Source organism: Varanus komodoensis, unplaced genomic scaffold, assembly GCF_004798865.1.
Source record: "Varanus komodoensis strain SLA01 unplaced genomic scaffold, ASM479886v1 scaffold14_1, whole genome shotgun sequence".
NCBI classification, from domain to species: Eukaryota; Metazoa; Chordata; class Lepidosauria; order Squamata; family Varanidae; genus Varanus; species Varanus komodoensis.
The window spans coordinates 9771276-9790242 of record NW_025335438.1 but is presented as its reverse complement, the minus strand read 5'-3'; the positions used below and the strand labels follow the sequence as shown (position 1 = coordinate 9790242).

Sequence of the window (18967 nt, the reverse complement as noted above, 5' to 3'; positions counted from 1 at the left end):
CAGTGGAAACAAACCAGGACGCCTTTTAATAACCATAGTTCCCCATTTTGTCCAGCTTACTTCAGGAATCCCAGGTTATTAAAATCATGGCTTAATAGCATGGCCTTTCATGAATCTATAATTACCTGATTCCTGAAACAGGAAAGAACTGAAGATCTCCTGATTTGACTGCTTGCATTGCCAAGATAGGAATGAAGGGCAAGCATGAATGTGAAACGCTCATTCATGTTGCAGCTTATTAAATTAAAAATGAAAGCACATTTCATCAAAGTTCAAGTACTCTGCCCTAGGCATAAGGTATATAAAAAAGAAGTAGTGTTCAAATATTTAAAAATAAGGCAAGGTATAATTGCTTTTTCTACTCTTATTAAATATAAAGAGTGCTAGTCTGCAGAAAATATAAACTCTCACACAGAGACATACATGCATGCATTGGGCATATTCTAGCTTGATGAACAACATAATTAAGACATTACATAACAAGACATTTTTGAAATTGCTTTAATTGCCCAGCAGCTTGAAAATTTTGATGTAATTGCAGAACAGCTTGCAAACTTTCAGTTTGATTTGATTTTAAAACAGCTGTATGCTAGGAAAAGAGCATGCTGCAATAAGAAAACTAACTTTTTAGAAATGTGATTGAACATCCTCTTTAGACTTATTACAAATTCAAAAAATAAAAGCAAATGCAGAAACAAAAACCCAAACATCACCAAACCCAGATGAAATTATTTCAGAACAAAATGCACAAATATTCTTATTTCATCTTCAACGCTTTAAATATCTATGAGGGAAATAACATGTTTTCCTATTGGCTGGAGAACTTCTAAATCCACCCCACATCTTAAGAGCCTCTATTAAGTCCTTGCACAAGCTCACTTGTGGGCTGGCTTACTCCACATTGTAGGGAACATAGTTCAATAGAGCATATGCTCCACAAACAAAAGTTCCCAGTGCAATCCCTAAGATTGCCATTTAGAAGAGCCAGATGGGAAAGAGCCAAAACCCCCGAGAATCACTACAGAAGTGATGTCACTATACTAGATGACCCAATTTTCTGACCTAGTATAAAGCAGTTTTTTGTGAATGGCTCAATGCTCAGCTGGCTGCTTTACCACATCACCCAATTTCAAGTCAGCCCATGAGCAGAGATCCAGGCAAACCACACTCTCAGGAGCAACCACACTGTAGCATGCACAATTGCTCATGCTCAGCAGCCACAAGATTACAGTTTGATGGAAATGGAAAAGTATTTGAGGTATCTAGCAAAACGGCAGTTGTCCTTAGGCAACATGCTCATGAACTAATGCAGTACTTACATGGAAGAACAAGTTCTTCTTTAATCAGAAAAGCATGGAGAAAGTACTGAGTACAGAAACATGTGAAAGATACGTCCATCCCTATTTTGTACATGTATATATGCAAAGTACAATCAATTTATAACAGAATAAGTATGAATGAAGGTCAGGTTCTAGCAGAGCACTATGTTAGAATTAATACAGCCTAAATATCACAGATGAGTAGCAGCTAAAATACTTTAAGTGTATTGTTATAAATTGCTTAGAATTCTTTTGCAATGGTACCCGGACTATCAGTATATTTTTCCTTCTTGGTCAGTAAGAGTATTTTCAGAGCAGTCCTTCTGGTTTCTACCTAGCTAAATATTTGTCTTTTCAATGTCCCTGAATACTGAAAATCCTATTTTTTATTGCAAAAGTTGTTTTATTGCAAAAATTATCCACAGGTATTCCCAGCACACAGAGTAGGCAATGTAATGAATAGAGCAGATAAAGCAACAGAGAATGGAAAGTCTACTCAGCCAGAAAGATATTTTTAATTCGGTTCCAAGATATTTTTATCTGTAACTAAATAGAATAATATATGCCAAAGATATAAAGGCAGGCTTTAAGAGTACTATCCCTGGCATGTTTAAACAGAAAAATGTCTTTGAGGAAGTAAATTGGAATAGATTGATCCCAATTATTCTTTATAAGCATAATTTAGTCAATGTAAATACCTCCTTGAGTCAATGGATGGATATTGTTCCTCTTAATCTCTTGTGTATAGTCTTGTTGGGTCTGGGGGATTTTTAGAGTCTCATGGGATTACATCTCCAAAGTTGTTTGCCTATGTATTTGTTTCTTTTAATAAACCTTGACACCAACACCTGATAGGTTCCACCCATCTTTGCTTCAAACCTGATCCAACTCAAGTACAGCATATACATCAGTGGAGTACTGAGAAGAAAAGTGTATCTCAGCTGCTCTTGTACTGCATGGAATGCAGTATGCCAAATGCTGCCTTAAGTAATCATCTAAGACTATAGTTCTATGCACTTTTAGAAAGAAAAGGCTGGTGCTTGCTAGGAATTGAAGGTATTTTTTCCTGTCCAAAATTGCATAGGATTGTACCTTAAATTTGTGCAGAGTTTGTCCCAAGGGTAAAGGACAAAAACCCACACATGGTTCAACAATAAGCCCCATGAACTTTATATTTGAAACAGTAGAGTGGAAAAAGTGCTTTTCTATCTAGCTTTATAAGTGTTATATTGTTATTTTCTCCATTCTTTCCTCTTTGAGATTATAGCATTATAGTATAATGCTCACACTCCAGACTTAGATCATGTAGATAGGAGATTCTGTTAAGGTAACTCTTCCAAGATACTCCATGCTGCAAGATGGATACATATTCCCCAAAGCAAATATTAAAAGTAATACATGTAGCAAACTTTCTTATTCCAGTTTGGTAACTTTTGAATATTCTAAAGCCTTTCATAAGCTTTTAAAGTGTCCACTGCCACCAATCAGCAGAACATTAACTTTTGCAAGAATTTGTCATATAGAAGATCAGAAAAATACGTATACCAAAATAATTCTTAGTTTTTTTTAAAGATCTTATGTCTCAGATTTGCATTAATGGAGTAATAGTTCTATCCCAAAGTTTTGTCATCTGAGAAACTGAGACGCATAACTAGGTAGTTCTACACACACGGATGCATATGCACTAGGTCCTGGCCTAACCCCAATTTTGGATTCACTGAGAGAGGTAATCAAGGAACTGACCCCAAATTCTTGTCAAAGTGAAATCAGGATAGTGACCTGCATTGCAAAACAAATGCTTTGGTTATTTTATTAAAATATTTTTACCCCACCTTTATGTTGAAAAGATTGCCAAGACCATGCCTATCAAAACCAACAAAATCTTTAAAAAATTAAAAGGCTTAGAACAACAATTTAATGTTCCAAATTAAAGCACGTCACAGCACAGGCATTCAGGTACATGAGTATTGTCCAGCGAGAGCTGAAGCACCAGAGAGAATCCATGGGATTTGCCACGATTCTGTGGACAGGCCAAACAGGAACAGAGCTCCCATTGCACAAAACAATGCAGCAAGCCAACTCTGCTCATATGCTATTGTGGGGATCCAGGCTCTTTTATGCCTTTCCAGGATTCTTCTGCAACAGGCAGAGCACTCACATTGCCATGAGCCTCCCAGCATATAAAGTCAAGGACTAGATCTTTAGTGTGTTGAAACAGTTATACTACTTCACTGAAATTTTTTGTTGCCTAAGAAAATGATTTACCAAGGCAGTATACAATGCAAAGACATAACCATAGCACAGTAACAAACAACAGAAGAAGAAAATATCATTTTTGACATTTGCATACTTCAAAGAATAACCAATAGTATAACTGATCAATAAAAAAATTATTTCCCAATAAAAAATTGGGAAAATTAGGAGAAAAGTGTTTTCAGTATGCACCTGAAGCATACAATTAATGGCTCATGGCTTAATTGCAGAGGATAAAGCGATCACACTTAACACTTTTGGGAGTAGTTGTCAGATGAATTCAGCAAGCTTACAGAATTACCAAAAGGATCTCAACATAACTACTAAAGGCAGCAGTCACGGTGGTAAGGGATGTGGTGGGCTCTAAATAACTTTTAAATAAACATATTTTATAAAGATATCTATATAAGAATGCAGTTAATGAATGGGTGAACAGATCCAATTGCCTTGTTATTTGTAAAACAATTTGCTCATGAGAAAGGTCAGTGTCCGAGATATTTTCTGTCTGTACACCTGGTACTTTTGCAGTTTTTCTTGATCTGTTTTCAGTTGTTGGATTCCTTTTGTTGCTTCTGAATGGCTCAGGTCCTTAAGCAGACTTATATTATCTTACTTTCTAATTATTGTTGTTAAATTGAGAACCTACAACCACAAAACAGCTGATATACTGAATTATAATTTTAAATAAGTTAGCAATAAACAGATAGGATGACGTTGCTAAATATGGGAAGGGTTATTTAACCACTTTGGTGTAATCCTTGCATTAAAAAAGAACATTCACTTAATCTGAAGGGATTGTGTAATATACTAACACTAAATAAAAAGTAGAAACAAAAATGCCCTTAACCAAGTGAACAAAGAAGTTCTTACAAAAACTCTTGTCATTCATCTCAATAGAAATAGCTGGCTAGAGAACCAGATTCCCAGGAATGAAGTAAGAGGATCAGGTTGCTACCATCACTGACTTGCTTTGTATTATAGTGGTGCATATTATGGATATGAGAACACAGCATCTTCCAATTTAGCTGGTACTCACACCTGCACTCTTGAAATGTTTAACTATTTGATCCCCCACAATATTCTCAGCAGAATACATGTATAAGAAAAGTCTGAGATGTCAAGCATTGTTTTGGAACAAGCACATTCCTTTGTTAAAAATGTAGATTTTAAACAAGAAAAAATTAAAAATAAATCAAAGCAAGGTTTTGCACACATATAGAGAAAGACACAGGTTTTATTTTTCTGGAGAAAACACAACCAGAATTCTTGGTTTACATTCCCTTGGGAGTAGGTGGTGATAAAATTTTAAAGAGGAGTATTGGTGTAGTCATAATGTAAGTTATTAAAAGACTGATTATTTTGGTCAGTTTATATACTGTGCAAAATACCTTAACTGTGATATGCTTTTCACAAGAGATGTATTTCACATATATTCCCAGAGTTTCCTTCTGAGCTTCTTCCACTAACCTAGCAGCGGCTTTTTGCCATGAACTTCCTTTATGGTCAAAATATTTTTTCCTTAAATATAGCAACTTCTTTTTTCATGCATTGCCATAGATGGAAATTTCATAATTTGCCCACTCTCTGGATATTTGCACTGCCATTTCTCCCTTAAGTCCAAGTGTTCCACCTTTCAGCAACAAGTTTGCTGAAATGCAACAAGTTTCCCATTTTTTCAGATGGGAAGAGTTGGGTGAGGAGGAATGCCATTTTTTCCAGTCATATTTTCGCAGAAATTTGGTCAGTTGTGCAACAGCTGTGGCAGTTTGTGCTTACCCTTCTCTGCATCTTCAGCACAAGATGTAGGTGTCATTAGAGTTTGATTTTATTTCACTCTTTCAGTTTCTTCACATAATTTCTGCTTTTTCAGCAAAGGAGATGAAAAAATAATTTGTGATAGTTTTCCACCATCCATCATAGTTTTGGCATAAAAGAATGTCCAAGATAACACAAAACAAAGCAGACAGATTCTGATGGAAGACCTTCTAGCTGCCTGCAAATTTGCTGCTGCTGCATGCCCTATTTAGGAGATCAGGGTTTTGGTATGTGAAGACAAACTAAATCCAGAATTTAAAGCAAAGTTGTTACATCAGGCAGTATAATAAGTGTATCTTATTATTATTTATCTCAACTAAAATGCTGGTATTGAGTGCTGGCAAGTAATTAATAGAAGTTTCAGTGAGTTCCACAAGTTAAAAAAGCTCTGTTTAGCCTTTGTAGTGAGCTAGGACAGCCTTTTTCTTTTTCCTTTTGGCAGGAGATCAATGTTTTACATTTACGTAGCATTGGAGTAAGTAAAAAGATAAAAGGAAGACAACGTGAGACAGCAGTTAAAAGATAAAATATTATATCAGTTATTATTTATTTATTTAAAACATTTCTATGCCACCCCCATTGCAACAAAGCCTCGGGGTGGCTCACAAAGAATACATAAATAATACATAAATAATAATAATATAACAATTAAAAAAACATTTAAAAACCCCCAGTGCATTCTCGGCTAAAAAATTTAAAATCCTAATTAATTCAATAATTTAACAATTAAAATAAGTTTTAAATAAAAAGGTCTTAGCCTGGCACTGAAAAACAAATAACGATGGCGCCAGGTGGACCCCTCTGGGGAGCGCATTCCATAGATGGGGTGCCACCGCAGAGAAAGCCCTCCTCCGGGTACTCACCCTCTAATATCATTCACAGAGGGTTCCCGGAGAAGGGCATCTGTTGCTGATCTCAAAGGGCAGGAGGGCATATATGGGCACAAGTGTTCCTTTAGATACCCAGGGCCTAAGCCGTTTAGGGCTTTATAGGTCATAACCGACACCTTGAATTGGGCCTGGACTTCAATCGGGAGCCAGTGGAGCTGACCGAGAACTGGGGTTATATGAGAACAACGCCCAGTCCCCGTCAGCAACCTGGCAGCTCTATTCTGCACCAATTGAAGTATCCAGACCATCTTCAAGGGTAGCCCCATGTAGAGCACGTTGCAGAAATCTAATCAAGAAGTTACCAGCGCATGTGTCACTGTTGCCAGGCAGTCGTTCTCCGGGAAGGGACACAGCTGATGTATCAGCCGAAGCTGAAGGAAGGCGCTCCTCGCCACCGCCGTCACCTGAGCTTCTAGAGACAGCTCAGGATTGAGAAGCACTCCTAAGCTGAAAACCCTGTCCCTCAGAGGGAGTGCAACCCCATTCAGGACAAGGCCCAAGTCCCCCATCCCGAGGCCCAAGCCACCCACCAACAGGACCTCCGTCTTGTCTGGATTGAGCTTCAGTTTATTGGCCCTCATTCAGCCCATTACCTCGGCCAGGCACCGGTTCAGCACAGCCACTGCCTCACCTGGATTGGTGGAAAACGAGAGGCAGAGCTGGGTATCATCAGCATATTGATGATTCTGCAGCCCACACCTCCTGATGACCTCTCCCAGCGGTTTCATGTAGATGTTAAATAGCAAGGGGGACAAAATGGACCCCTGCGGAACTCCATGGCATAACTGCCATGGCACAGAGCCATAGTCCCCCAGCACCACCTTCTGAAATCGGCCATTGAGATAGGAGTGGAACCACTGCCACGCGGTGCCTCCAACTCCCAATCCTGCTAGCCTATCCGGAAGGATACCATGGTCGATGGTATCGAAAGCCACTGAGAGGTCCAGGAGAACTAACAGGGATGCACTCCCCCTGTCTCTCTCCCTGCACAGGTCATCATAAAGGGCGACCCAGGCAGATTCAGTGCCATACCTGGGCTTGAAGCCGAACTGAAATGGGTCCAGATAATCAGTTTCATCCAAGAGTGCTTGGAGTTGTCTCGTCACCACCTGCTCTAGCACCTTGCCCAGGAACGGGATGTTGGCCACTGGTCTATAATTGGCGGCCACCTCTGGATCCAGGGATGCCTTCTTTAGGACTGGCCGGACTACCACCTCCTTTAAAGGGGCAGGTACCCAGCCGTCTCTTAAAGAGGCGTTGACCACCTCCAGGATCCAGGTCCCAATCCCGTCCTTGGTTTTCTTAAGTAGCCAAGATGGGCATGGGTCTAGTAAGCAAGTGGTAGGACGTACTTGTCCAAGCACCTTGTCCACATCATCAGGCCGCAACAACTGAAATTCATCCATTAATTGTGGACTTGACGGCATTGATGGCATCTCCCCAGTAGAATCTGATTCAGTAGCAGAGTCAAGCTCGTGGCGAATCTGAGAGATTTTCTCCCTGAAATGTTTGGCAAAGTCGTCACAGCGGGCCTTTGAGGGTGGCACAAGATCTTTCTTCGGGCCCGGATGTATCAGCCCCTGCACCACCGAAAAAGCTCCGCCGGACGGCATTATGAGGAGGCAATGGAAACGGAGAAGAATTTCTTCTTCGCCATCCTCACCACCACAGCATAGGCCTGATAATGGGCTCTTAAGTGTGTTCGGTCAGAATCACCCCGTGATCTCCTCCACCTATGCTCTAGACGTCTCCCAACCTGCTTCATCGCCCGTAATTCAGGTGTATACAAAGGAGATGAACAGGCTCTGCCAGGTGGGAGAGGACGCTTGGGAGTGATCGTGTCAATAGCCCTGGTCATCTCCTCATTCCACAGTTCAACCAGGGCATCGACAGGATCACCAGCCTTGTCAACCGGAAAATCCCCCAGAGCTTCCAGGAATCCATCAGGATCCATCCGGCTCTGGGGGCAGACCAATACAATTGGGTCCGCACCCTTGCAGAGGGAAAGGCCGCTCTTGAGCTCAAACCTTATGAGGAAGTGATCTGACCATGACAAGGGCGTCAAGCTTAAATTCCTCACCCTCAGATCACACTCTTCCTGCCCTGTCGAGAAAACCAGGTCCAGAGTGTGTCCATGTTCATGGGTCGGGCCAATGATATGTTGAGACAGCCCCATGGCCGCCATGGAGGCCATGAAGTCCTGAGCTGCCCCGGTTAGAACCGTCTCAGCATGGAGATTGAAGTCCCCCAGGACCAACATCCTGGGAGTCTTCAACACCAGGTTCGAGACGATCTCCGTCAGCTCAGGCAGGGAGTCTGTTGGGCAAAAGGGTGCACGGTACACCAACAGAATCCCCAATCTGTCTTGGTCACCCAGCACCAAGTGGAGGCACTCCAGCCCCAGCCTCGAGAGGACAGGAAGCCCCACAAGGGAAATAGAAGCTCAATAAACCAGAGCAACCCCCCCTCCCCTCCCCTCCAGGCGTGGTCAGTGCTGGACCAGGTACCCGGGCGGGCACAATTGTGAGAGGGAAACATCCCTCCCCTCACCCGCCCAGGTCTCTGTGATGCAAGCCAGGTCGGCCCTCTCATCCATGATCAAATCATGGGTGAGTGTTGCCTTAGTTTGGACCAACCTGGCATTAAGCAGCAGCACCGATAGGACTGGAGGGCAGTTGACAAGTCTACCTGGAACCCGCTGGCTGGGGGAATAACCAGAAAGAGGGACAGGTGTTAACCATCTGTCCCTCCTTCTTCTATGCTGACCCGTTAGACCCCACTAACGCCATAACACCCATTGCCCATCACCACCCCGATGGTGGCAGCCCCGCGCTCCCCAGGCAACATCATAATAAAGTACGAGATGCACCAATTAAAAACAATCTAAAACCAACAATTAAAACCATTAAAACATCCTACTGTCCTCCACCGTAGACCACCACTAGCCCACAAATAAAACCAAACCACGGCCAGAGCTCCTGGCCAGCCCAGCCCCCCGCTCAGCCCCCCGAATGGCCCTCCAAATGGCGACCGCCCTTAGGCTGCTGGCCCCAGCCGCCGCCGGTGCTTTGTGGCCCGCAGGGCCCCTCCCTGTGCCCCACCCCTTCCCGGCACGTCTCTCACACGCGCCGGGGGAAGCAGGCTGGAGCAGGGTCCTGGGCTGGTGGTCCTGGCCTCTGCAGCAGGGCAGCGGCAGCAGCAGGCAGCAGCGGGTGGCGGAGCAGTGGCGGGGTCTGGGTGGTGTGGGCTCCGGGTGGTGCGGATGGAGGTGGGCCCGTTCAGCATGCTGGTTCCTCCCGGGATGCTGGCCTGGCCGCCGCCGGTGCTTTATGGCCCACAGGGCCCCTCCCCTATTAGTCAGCCATATTTCTGTCAATGCTGGTAAACCAATTTTATTAATTTCCTTCTTTACTCAGACTTTTCTGCCAGCCCACCAGAAAGCAGTTACATGCACTGCATCTAGAACTGAGAAAAGTACAGGCTGTTTCTGTAAGCAATGTTTATTACAAAATTTAGCAACATATCATAGCCAAGCACATCTCAACACAAACATCTCTTTCTTTAAGCTGCACATGAAGACATTGTGTCAAAACACAATAGTAACTGTTTGGGATTATTGGGTGCAGATTTATAAATCTTATTTATTTATTTTGTATACTGCCTCAAAGTGTTTGTCCTGTATACTAGATCAAACTAAGCCCATCTGGGTTTTTAGTACATGCTACTGGATTTTGTAATGAAGGATTCCATGCAATGCTAATGTATATTTCTTATCTTGAAGCTGCCCTTGGTTGAATAGTATTTCCTTGTTTTTGTTAGGAAAGTGGTTTATACTGTTGCTCTTTATGCTCTTTGTGTAGCTTTTCATGAACACAGAGGGAAAATAAACTGCAGTGTCTTGTGCTCTCTCCTTGAGTGTGCTGTTCATTAACTGCTGTATTAGCATAATTATTCTGCAACATCCAACTAGAGTGGGTAGCAAGGCAATTTTCAAACTACCTTGAAATCCTTGGCTTCTTCTAGGGTTTAGGGTGAATTGTAAATTAGCCCCACTCCATTGGTTCCTATGTCATTAAAACCTGTGCCCTGTGAGGTCAGTTATGCCCTTTCACAGTCAGTGATAGAGAATAAGCTACAATGGCTTATTTTCCTTCTGTATTCATAAGAACCTGCTCTATGTAAGCTTCAGCTTGTAGTTAAACATGTGATACTTCAGCACTGGAATGACTCCAATGGTAGAGCAGATTGAAGAACTGCTGGATTTGATGATGAGCTCCCTTTACACAATACCTTGAAAAGGGTCTCAGAAACATCAGAAGAAACATGATTTCTGTTCCTGAACTTTTATACTGAATTATATCTTCCAAATGTAACCATGAGGTAATCATGAGATGTTTAAACTACCCAGAGAGTTTCAGCTATTGGGCAGCAGAGAAATCAATAAATCAATCAATGAGCACACTGTGCCCCTCTTAAACAGCCTATCACCCAGGAACCTCCCCCATCTTTAGCCCTTCCATCATGTTTCTTGACTATTTAATTCCTATAATTAGCTTACTTCAGAATACTTTTTGGTTTATGTTGATTGGAACAATTCTTTTTCTGGAGCTGAAACAGGGAAGAAATTAACTGAAAGGATGTTTGGCATAATATGTGTAGATTTCAAAAAGGCGAAGTGTTTAGAAAAAACACTGTATGCAAACATTTACATAAGCCTGCTGCAGACTTGCATGAAGTCCTTCTTGCAGCCATGTAATAAGTGAACTTATTGGCACTACTTAAAAAAAGAGAAACCTGATGAAGATTAAATTCTCCACAAAAAGAAACATCTTCTCTATATGTATGAAGGAGATTTCTAGGCTCCTATTTTGCACTAATAGGGGTTTATAGTCACAAAAGGATGTGGCCTGTGATGTGCTAATCTCTCTCCCTCTCCCCCCCTCTCTCTCTCACACACACACACACACACACACACACACAGAGAGAGAGAGAGAGAGAGAGAGAGAGAGAGAGAGAGAGAGAGAGAGATTGAGTTTTGTTTAGCATTCAATTTCTCTCTGCCCTGGCAGAACATTTACCAAAGGAGGATGGGAAGAGTTGAAGGAGGAGCAATGCCAGAGGGAGAGATCAACTGTAGAACAATCTATAATGTTTCTATGTCTGAGTGGCTTCACGTAGCAGGCAGCCAGACAGTTGTAGTGTAATGTGCAACTGCTTATGTTGTCCTTTTAAAATTATTATGCCATCAAAGCAGTGAGCAGCATATTAATTGAGAAAGTTACAATGAAAAAAACAACAACCAAAACAATATATAATACAGTAAAATCACAACACAGGGAAACAAAATAGAAGAAAACCTTTCAAATGCAAGAATTAAGATGCTTTAGATTAACCAAGGCATTAAGGATGGGTTTGATACTTATTACCTTAAATTTTGGGCTGTAGGATCCAGAATTATCAGTATTTAGTAAATACCCTCCAGTATTAATTGCATTAGTTCTACCACATGCTAATCTAAAATTAACTTGCTCTAATATAACCTGTGTGCCTAATGGGGTGGGTTAGAAATCTAATAAATAAACAAACAAACATCATCTATTTTTTTATATCAGGCTTCATTCATCTATTAAGCAATTGAAATCTGGACTACTAGGGTGGTATATAAATGCAAATAATAAATACATAAATAAATCCATTGCTGGTTCCATTTAACCCACAGTGGAGTGCTGTGTAATTTCATTAAATCAATGCAAGTATAAACACATTAAAAGTGGAAAACAAAAATACAGGTATATTGTGTAAATATGGTAATAAGCCAACAATCTATTTATTGCAAATACATTGTTCAGATAACTGATCAGACAACATGGACATCACCAGATGGCCAACATACTCTACATAATTGCAAAATGGAGATAGAAAAGGTGAATTCTCACTGCTAAAGTAAGACCAGGAGCAGACTGTGAAAGTGGCCATGAGTTATTAATATCAAAAATCAGAGTAAAGCTGAAAAAGATCATTAATAGGTTGCATATAAATAAATGTTGGGACTGTTGTAATTATCTTGCCAATAATGGCAATGGCCAAATTAGTACTTTATAATTTAAAATTCACATTTCACATTTTGCCTGGAAATTAATATGAAACCAGTGCTGATGCTAATATAACATACTTTTCCATACTTTTCCAGCCCACCTGCTGAGAGGCAGACCACTACTTCTATACCAGACGATAGCACCAGATACACTAGAGAGACATAAAAAGTAGATGCTGCTTTAAAGAAACCTGGAGGTTGCCCAGATCTAAATAAGAGAAACAGCACCCAGCCTTCTCACCAGATTGATTCATTGCCTGTTCCAGGCTGTCTTCCAAGATGTCTGTTCTGTTCACCCTCCTCAAACAGATCTTCAGCATTCTATGGTCACTGGGCATGCACCATCCTCTCTCAGATTTATCCCTTTTTGATCCTCCATTCCTAAAATTTCTGTACACTTCTGCAAGCTTTGGCTTTCTATCAAGTATGCCAGCATCTTCTACTTGTTTTTCAATGGCCCCCATTTGGGCCACAATCCTTAATAGCAAACAATCTATTTGCTAGATTCCTTGATAATACACAATCCTGAATTTGCTCTTCAAGGAAGCAGTTGTACCAACACTCCATTCCTCTGCAAAGGAAAGGAGAAAAAGGAAGTACTCTTCATAAGTGTGAGATTCATCTCATAGCATGAACGGCTGTCCAATATTACTCAGGCAAAATTATTAGTCTATCCCTTCTGATGATTCTTTTATGGCATGGCAGCAGCTATAGCACATGTACTTCCTGTGCTGTTTTGCTAACGTCAGAACTGCAAAATGTATTTATTTAAAACTTTTCTATGCCATCCCCTCATGACTCGGAATCTCGGGACAGCTTACAACATAGAATTAAAACAATAAAACAGTAACAAATACAGTAAAAATATATAAAAACAACAAAACAGTGACTGTTAATGATAAAATTAATTTTTAAAATAGCCATTAAAGAAAAAGGTTTTAACCTAGCGCCGAAAAGAATATAGACTCGGCGCCAGGCACACCTCTCCATGAAGCACATTCCATAACCTGGGTGCCATTGCAGAGAAGGCCCTTTGATCTGCCTCTTCCTACCCCATGTTGTCAGTTTCCAGATTGTTTCCTCATCACCAAGCAATGATGACATTGTAACATAAATAAAAGAAAACACTACTTCTGTCCTTAGGAAACACCCTATTTATGGGGTGAAGCAACTGAGTTCTAAGAACCTTTTATAATATTTGTGATGTCTGTGCAATAAATGTTCAAACAATAATAATATTACTATGATCACTCTTTTTAAGACACAGGGATACCCCCTTATCAATACATCTGACCTTTCTTATTGAAGAAAACATAAGGGAAAGAGACAGATCAATAAACTGTGCTTTGTGCTTGCTCAAAACCCATCGACTTTAACGGGTCTATCAATAAATGAATGAACTAATGAATGAAAGAGTTTGGCAAATAAGGGCTGGAATGCCAAAGCCAATAAAGAGAAATGATAAAATGGCTTGAGCTGTGGATTTACGAGATCTATGGCAAGCATCATATTTCTTCATGAAAGTACCTACCTTTTTACCTGAACTCAGTAAATTCCTAGATGTCCATGGACTGAAAATATTTCTTGCTTTAGATTATTCTGCTGTTCCAGTTCAAATCAATTCAATTTCATTCTCACATATGCATGAATGACTTCCACAGAAATCAATGAAAGCTGCACAGATATACTTTAGGGCACAACTGTCTCTTACAGTCCTATACTGTAGTGGTTTAGTTTTGGAAGGCAAATGGAAGAGATAAAAGCAAGTAATTCTAGCTAAAGTTTTCCAGTAAAACTGTGAGCTCACCGTGACTATTGCTGCTATACTGTAACAGCATGTTCTGTTTTCCTATGCACGCATTCATATATTTAATCATCCACTTTTACTAACATCAGAAGGACCAGGACATTACAAATAGACAACTAAATATTTTGCATAATTTTTATGTTATTAGTATTTACTTTTCTAAGCCAGTTTGAAATCTACTGAAAAGAGACAAATACATAGAAATAAAACAATATATAACTTCTGACTGCTCAGGGCAATTAATGCATCTTAAAGTTCAGTTACACAATTAGAAATTCTGGATAAGCAAGAAATACTTTTATGTATCTGTAGTACTAACACATCAATTTCGCCTCCAACACTTATACTGCATTTCTGGACTAATTATAATTTAATTTACTTAATTAGATTATCATATGAGCTATGGCTAGTGAGAACAGGTCTTTAACTTACGTAGTAAAAACTATGTTAAACTGATCACATTTGATCACAAAAGTAAAAATGCAGACATATACACTGCTTAACATACAACACCATTCTAAGCCCTATTTTCTTTCAAAATTTAACAAAGTTCTGAAAAATTAAGGAAATGGTGGCTTTCCTAACACTCAGCTATTTCACTGTAGAAACCCTCTGATGTATCTCAGAAGCACAAATAGGGAGAGAATAGTTAAAACAGTAACTTTAAATTCACTATAAGCTGCTAAGTCATAGCATGGTGCAATCTGTAAGTAAGTTAGAAATCAGGTGTGCTGAGATGCAGAACAGCGGCAAGAGTATCTAGTTCTTTTCATAAACCTTTTACAAACAAGGAGATCCAGTGCATGTGCTTCCTTCTCTATTGCCTGACAAATCTGAATAGGCAAGTTTGAATGCATTGGCAGTTACAGTGGGCAACGTTTGAATAAATAACTGAAGGAGATGCATTTAAATGATTCTATTCTTATTTGAATGTTTAGAAATGGTGGTATCTGAAGATGTTTGCTTGACCCAATGACATTTGTACTATGGGATTCTACAGGCTCTGATGCTGCTTAACCACTAGATAAAACCACTGGGAAAAGTTGCTTGTGGACTTGGAAGTGGTATTTCACCAGTGTGCCAAAGATATCCAGCTCTACTTTTACTTTACATAAAATTTGGATTATGTAGTAGATGTTCTAAACAGCTTTCTGGAATTAATGGGCTGAATAAGGACAAATAAAAGCATACAACAGTACAGTCTAGTTGATTAATTGTTGACCAGGAAATGGGATTCAAGCTGCCCCAGACAGAAATGCCTCTTATGGAGTAAGTCCACATCTTGGGGATGCTATCAGATACAACCTTGCAGAAAAGTATTCAACTATAAGATAGTAGCAGGAAATGTCTTTAACCAGCATTGGTTGGTCCCCTAGATACAGCCTTTATTTTAAAAAATGTGATTTGGTCATAGATATCGATGGCCTAGTCATGTCTATGTCATACTGCTATAATGTCTCCATGTGGTGACACATTTGCAATTAGAATATAAGGTCACAGGTCTTAACTGAGAACAGCACTAAGAGACCTTCATCAGTTACTAATTGGGGGCATAAATTGAAGCATTGGTTCAATTGCTTAAAGTCCTAAATGGTCTCAGATATGGTTGGAAACTGGTGGTCTGCAAAGCCTTCCTATATGTACTGCAGCTTTACCTCCTTGGTTCCATACAGTTATTAAATTTCAAAGAAATGTTATTAATACCATAGAAGCTTTTTAAAAGTCCTGATTGCTACAGCTAAAGTTAACCCACCTTGGAAAATGTGCCTTGTCCGATCAAATGTAGGACCGATTATTTCAAGGATAGCCTACATCAGTATGAACTGGCAGGGTCATCAGCAGACCTACTCTGCACGCTCACACATTCTGAGGTGAGGCTGGCTAGAGAGATAATGTCTGCAATGTAATGCTGCCTTAACTATGGAATCTCTCTTTCTCTGAATACTTGGCATGAAACCTGATGGCTTTTAGACTCATTTAAAAAACAATTCTGCCTTCCTAGTCTTTTCTTTTGTGGAAGTGGTTGACTTTCAGTGCTTTTAAAAGATCTCCTTCCCCAAGCCAACTAAAAGAATAGAATAATTCTTCTACAGGCACTGAAAATTCATCAAAGAAGATGCTATCCTGGCTTCTTTGGAGATGGGATTTGAGCACCAGGGAGCTACACTGAAAAGCAGTTTCCACATAGCCGCCGATGCACCTCAGCGTAAAAAAGGGATTTTAATAAATCCCTCTTTACCTTTTGGCTTGCCCGTCTTCATTTTCTAGAGTATTTTCCACCTGATTTTACTTTGTATATATAATTGATTGAGATTTAACAGCACAGTGGCAATATTTACATCACCTTGGAACAACAAAGTTTGTAGATTCTTTTTACCATTGGCTTTAGATATTTTTTTTATTTATTTATTTCATTTTTCAATAGCTGAGGCTCTCTGGTTTAACATATAATATCTAAGCTCCATTTCACATACTGAATTCTTAGTGAAACACAAAACAAATTGTAAGCTTACATGTACTGATGTATTACTGAGCCAAACACCTGTACCATACAAACTACATACAGTTTTGGGAAAGCTATGATTGCTTGCAGTTTCCTGTTTAGTTTATCCTGACTAGAAAATAACTATTTTCTCTTCAATCTGGGGTTCACTCTGCTTAGCAATCTGCCACTGAGACCCAATAAAGCAGAAAAAGTCTTTAAACTGGCACTAGCCTGTGGATACATAGTTCACATTTTTCAAACTGCTAAGCTTTGACAGTACTTCTCTGCTACTACACTCCCTCTTCTTTTCTTCCCATGGTTTGCATTAGTCATGATTTAGGAATGGATAAGGCAGCTGATCTGGTATGTATAAAAGGGACAGGGGTAAGTGAGCAGAGATGGATTATCCTCTCCCAGCTCTGCCCACTTGATATAGCTTCAAAGAAGACAGGAAGGCTGGGAAGGGGGTGGGTTGCTGTGGCCTACAGGAATTCTCTCTCTCTCTTGCAATCTCTTTCTCCCTGTCCATCTGACTCCTAATCTGGAATGTCTACTTCTTGTGCTGGGCCAGTGGTATAGACTGAGGATACCACTGATGTATTGTCCAACCCACAACCCAACTATTTCCCTACCTGAGCTGACAGAGGTTGTCTTGGTTGCCTTGGATTGTCCCATGGGATTGTCCCAACATGTAATTGGTCCAAAGCATGTAGCAGGACACTCTCTGGGGTTTTCCCCCCCAGCTGGGCATGCAAATAGTAATCTGAAGTGGAGAACTTTGAACTGGTCTTATTGTCATGGTCAGATCAGTGCCTGTTGAGATTTAGATGAATGGAAACTTTCTCCCTCAACAGATATGGGGAACCTATTAAGATGGTCCACAACCAAGGAGGCTAATGGATTCAGATAGGTTTTCAGAGGCACTTGGGAATGTCTAGCTGCTATAACTGGTGGTTCTGTCAACTCCTTGGTTGATCGCTGGAATACAAAGATGACTCAGGCAGTTAACACAATTGCTCCTGAACACCTGTCACATGAGGCTACTTCTCTGCTTCAACACACTCTTCTCCCAAAGCTGGTGTTCTTAAAAAGCAAAACAAAACAAAATGCAAGCAAAAACAATTTGTTGAAGCTTCTGTTTCACACATTTCTGTGCAACATGTCTTTAAGTCCTCAGTTTTGACTTGTGTCTATTAATACAGCAAGCAGCACCCACTTTAGAAACAGGCATGTGGAGGCTGATCCATGTGGAAAGCAGCTGTATCAGGAAGTGCTGACCACCCAAATTGTTGGGGAAAGGCATGGTGTGATATAAAGTCATAGATCCCTGTGGTGAAAGGTTGCAGGAACAGGCGTCATAAAGGGTAACTTCTACTTTGTACAGTTTTTTGTTTCTTGCTCAAAAGCGGGGAATGGATGGAAAAATAAAAAATGTCCTACACAGCACCTTTGAGTTAGGTGATAAGCAAATTAGAAAGGGGCACCCATGCAGATAGAAAAGTAGGATCTTGTTTATTCCAAGAGAGAATCAGGTATTGGCAGAGCCAGTATGAGAATTTGAAAGCCACTGCCTACCTTGCTTAGAATTAGGGCCAAAACTGAACATTACCTGACAGATGTGTGTATGAATTTCCTAACTTTGAATTATGAAAAGCAGACTCTAGAGACTGCAGTTCTGACGAGAAGAATGCTCTGGGTAGCAAGGAAAGGGGTTGTTTAAACTGTTGTCCACTTAAACTTTTATCCACTCAAAATGTAAGTCTACACTAAAGCTGCTTTTCCAGTTGTGGCACAGAAGAAAAGTGGCTTCTATCCATATGCATACTTTTCCATCCACAACAGATTTGGGAAATAGTTAAACAGCTTTCCTACCATTTCTTTGGTAAAACTCAGCAGCATGCAGCTGCTTTTCACACACAAGAAAGAAAGACAGACAGACAGACAGACAGACAGACAGACTATTATATGTGCCCACTGTGAAAAACATATACTGGCCCTCATTTTTAGTTTTTGTCATAATTTTTGATCATTATATTTCATCTCATCCCATTAGAACCACATAAGGTCTCACTGAGCAATGTACTATTATTTCTTGGATGACGTCTTTCCTGCATATTGATTACTTTAACAAATAGATCCTTAGAGTTTACAAGCCATTTATTCAGTTGTACAGCACAAGCTTTATATACAGAAGATGCCTACAAAGAATGTCAAGTAGCAGGACTAGGAAGGACCCCTGAATGAAGGCTTGGAGTCCTGCTGTGGGCAGAAAGCAGATCTCCAGACATTTGCACATCAGCTTGC

At 40.3% G+C, this 18967-nt stretch overlaps 1 protein-coding gene across 5 annotated transcripts in view; it reads right to left on the bottom strand.

The window, feature by feature from the left end:
• JPH1 (junctophilin 1) overlaps positions 1-18967 on the bottom strand; it is a 69117-nt gene that overhangs the window by 40958 nt on the left and 9192 nt on the right. Inside the window, exon 3 of one of the 5 annotated variants that reach the window (XM_044423986.1) lies at positions 11933-12942. The exons of the other annotated variants lie outside the window; for them this stretch is intronic. Coding sequence (XP_044279921.1) covers positions 12822-12942 — 121 coding nt within the window. The 3' untranslated portion in view covers positions 11933-12821. Of the gene's footprint in view, positions 1-11932; positions 12943-18967 lie in introns of those variants that run through there. 5 annotated transcript variants of the gene reach the window in all.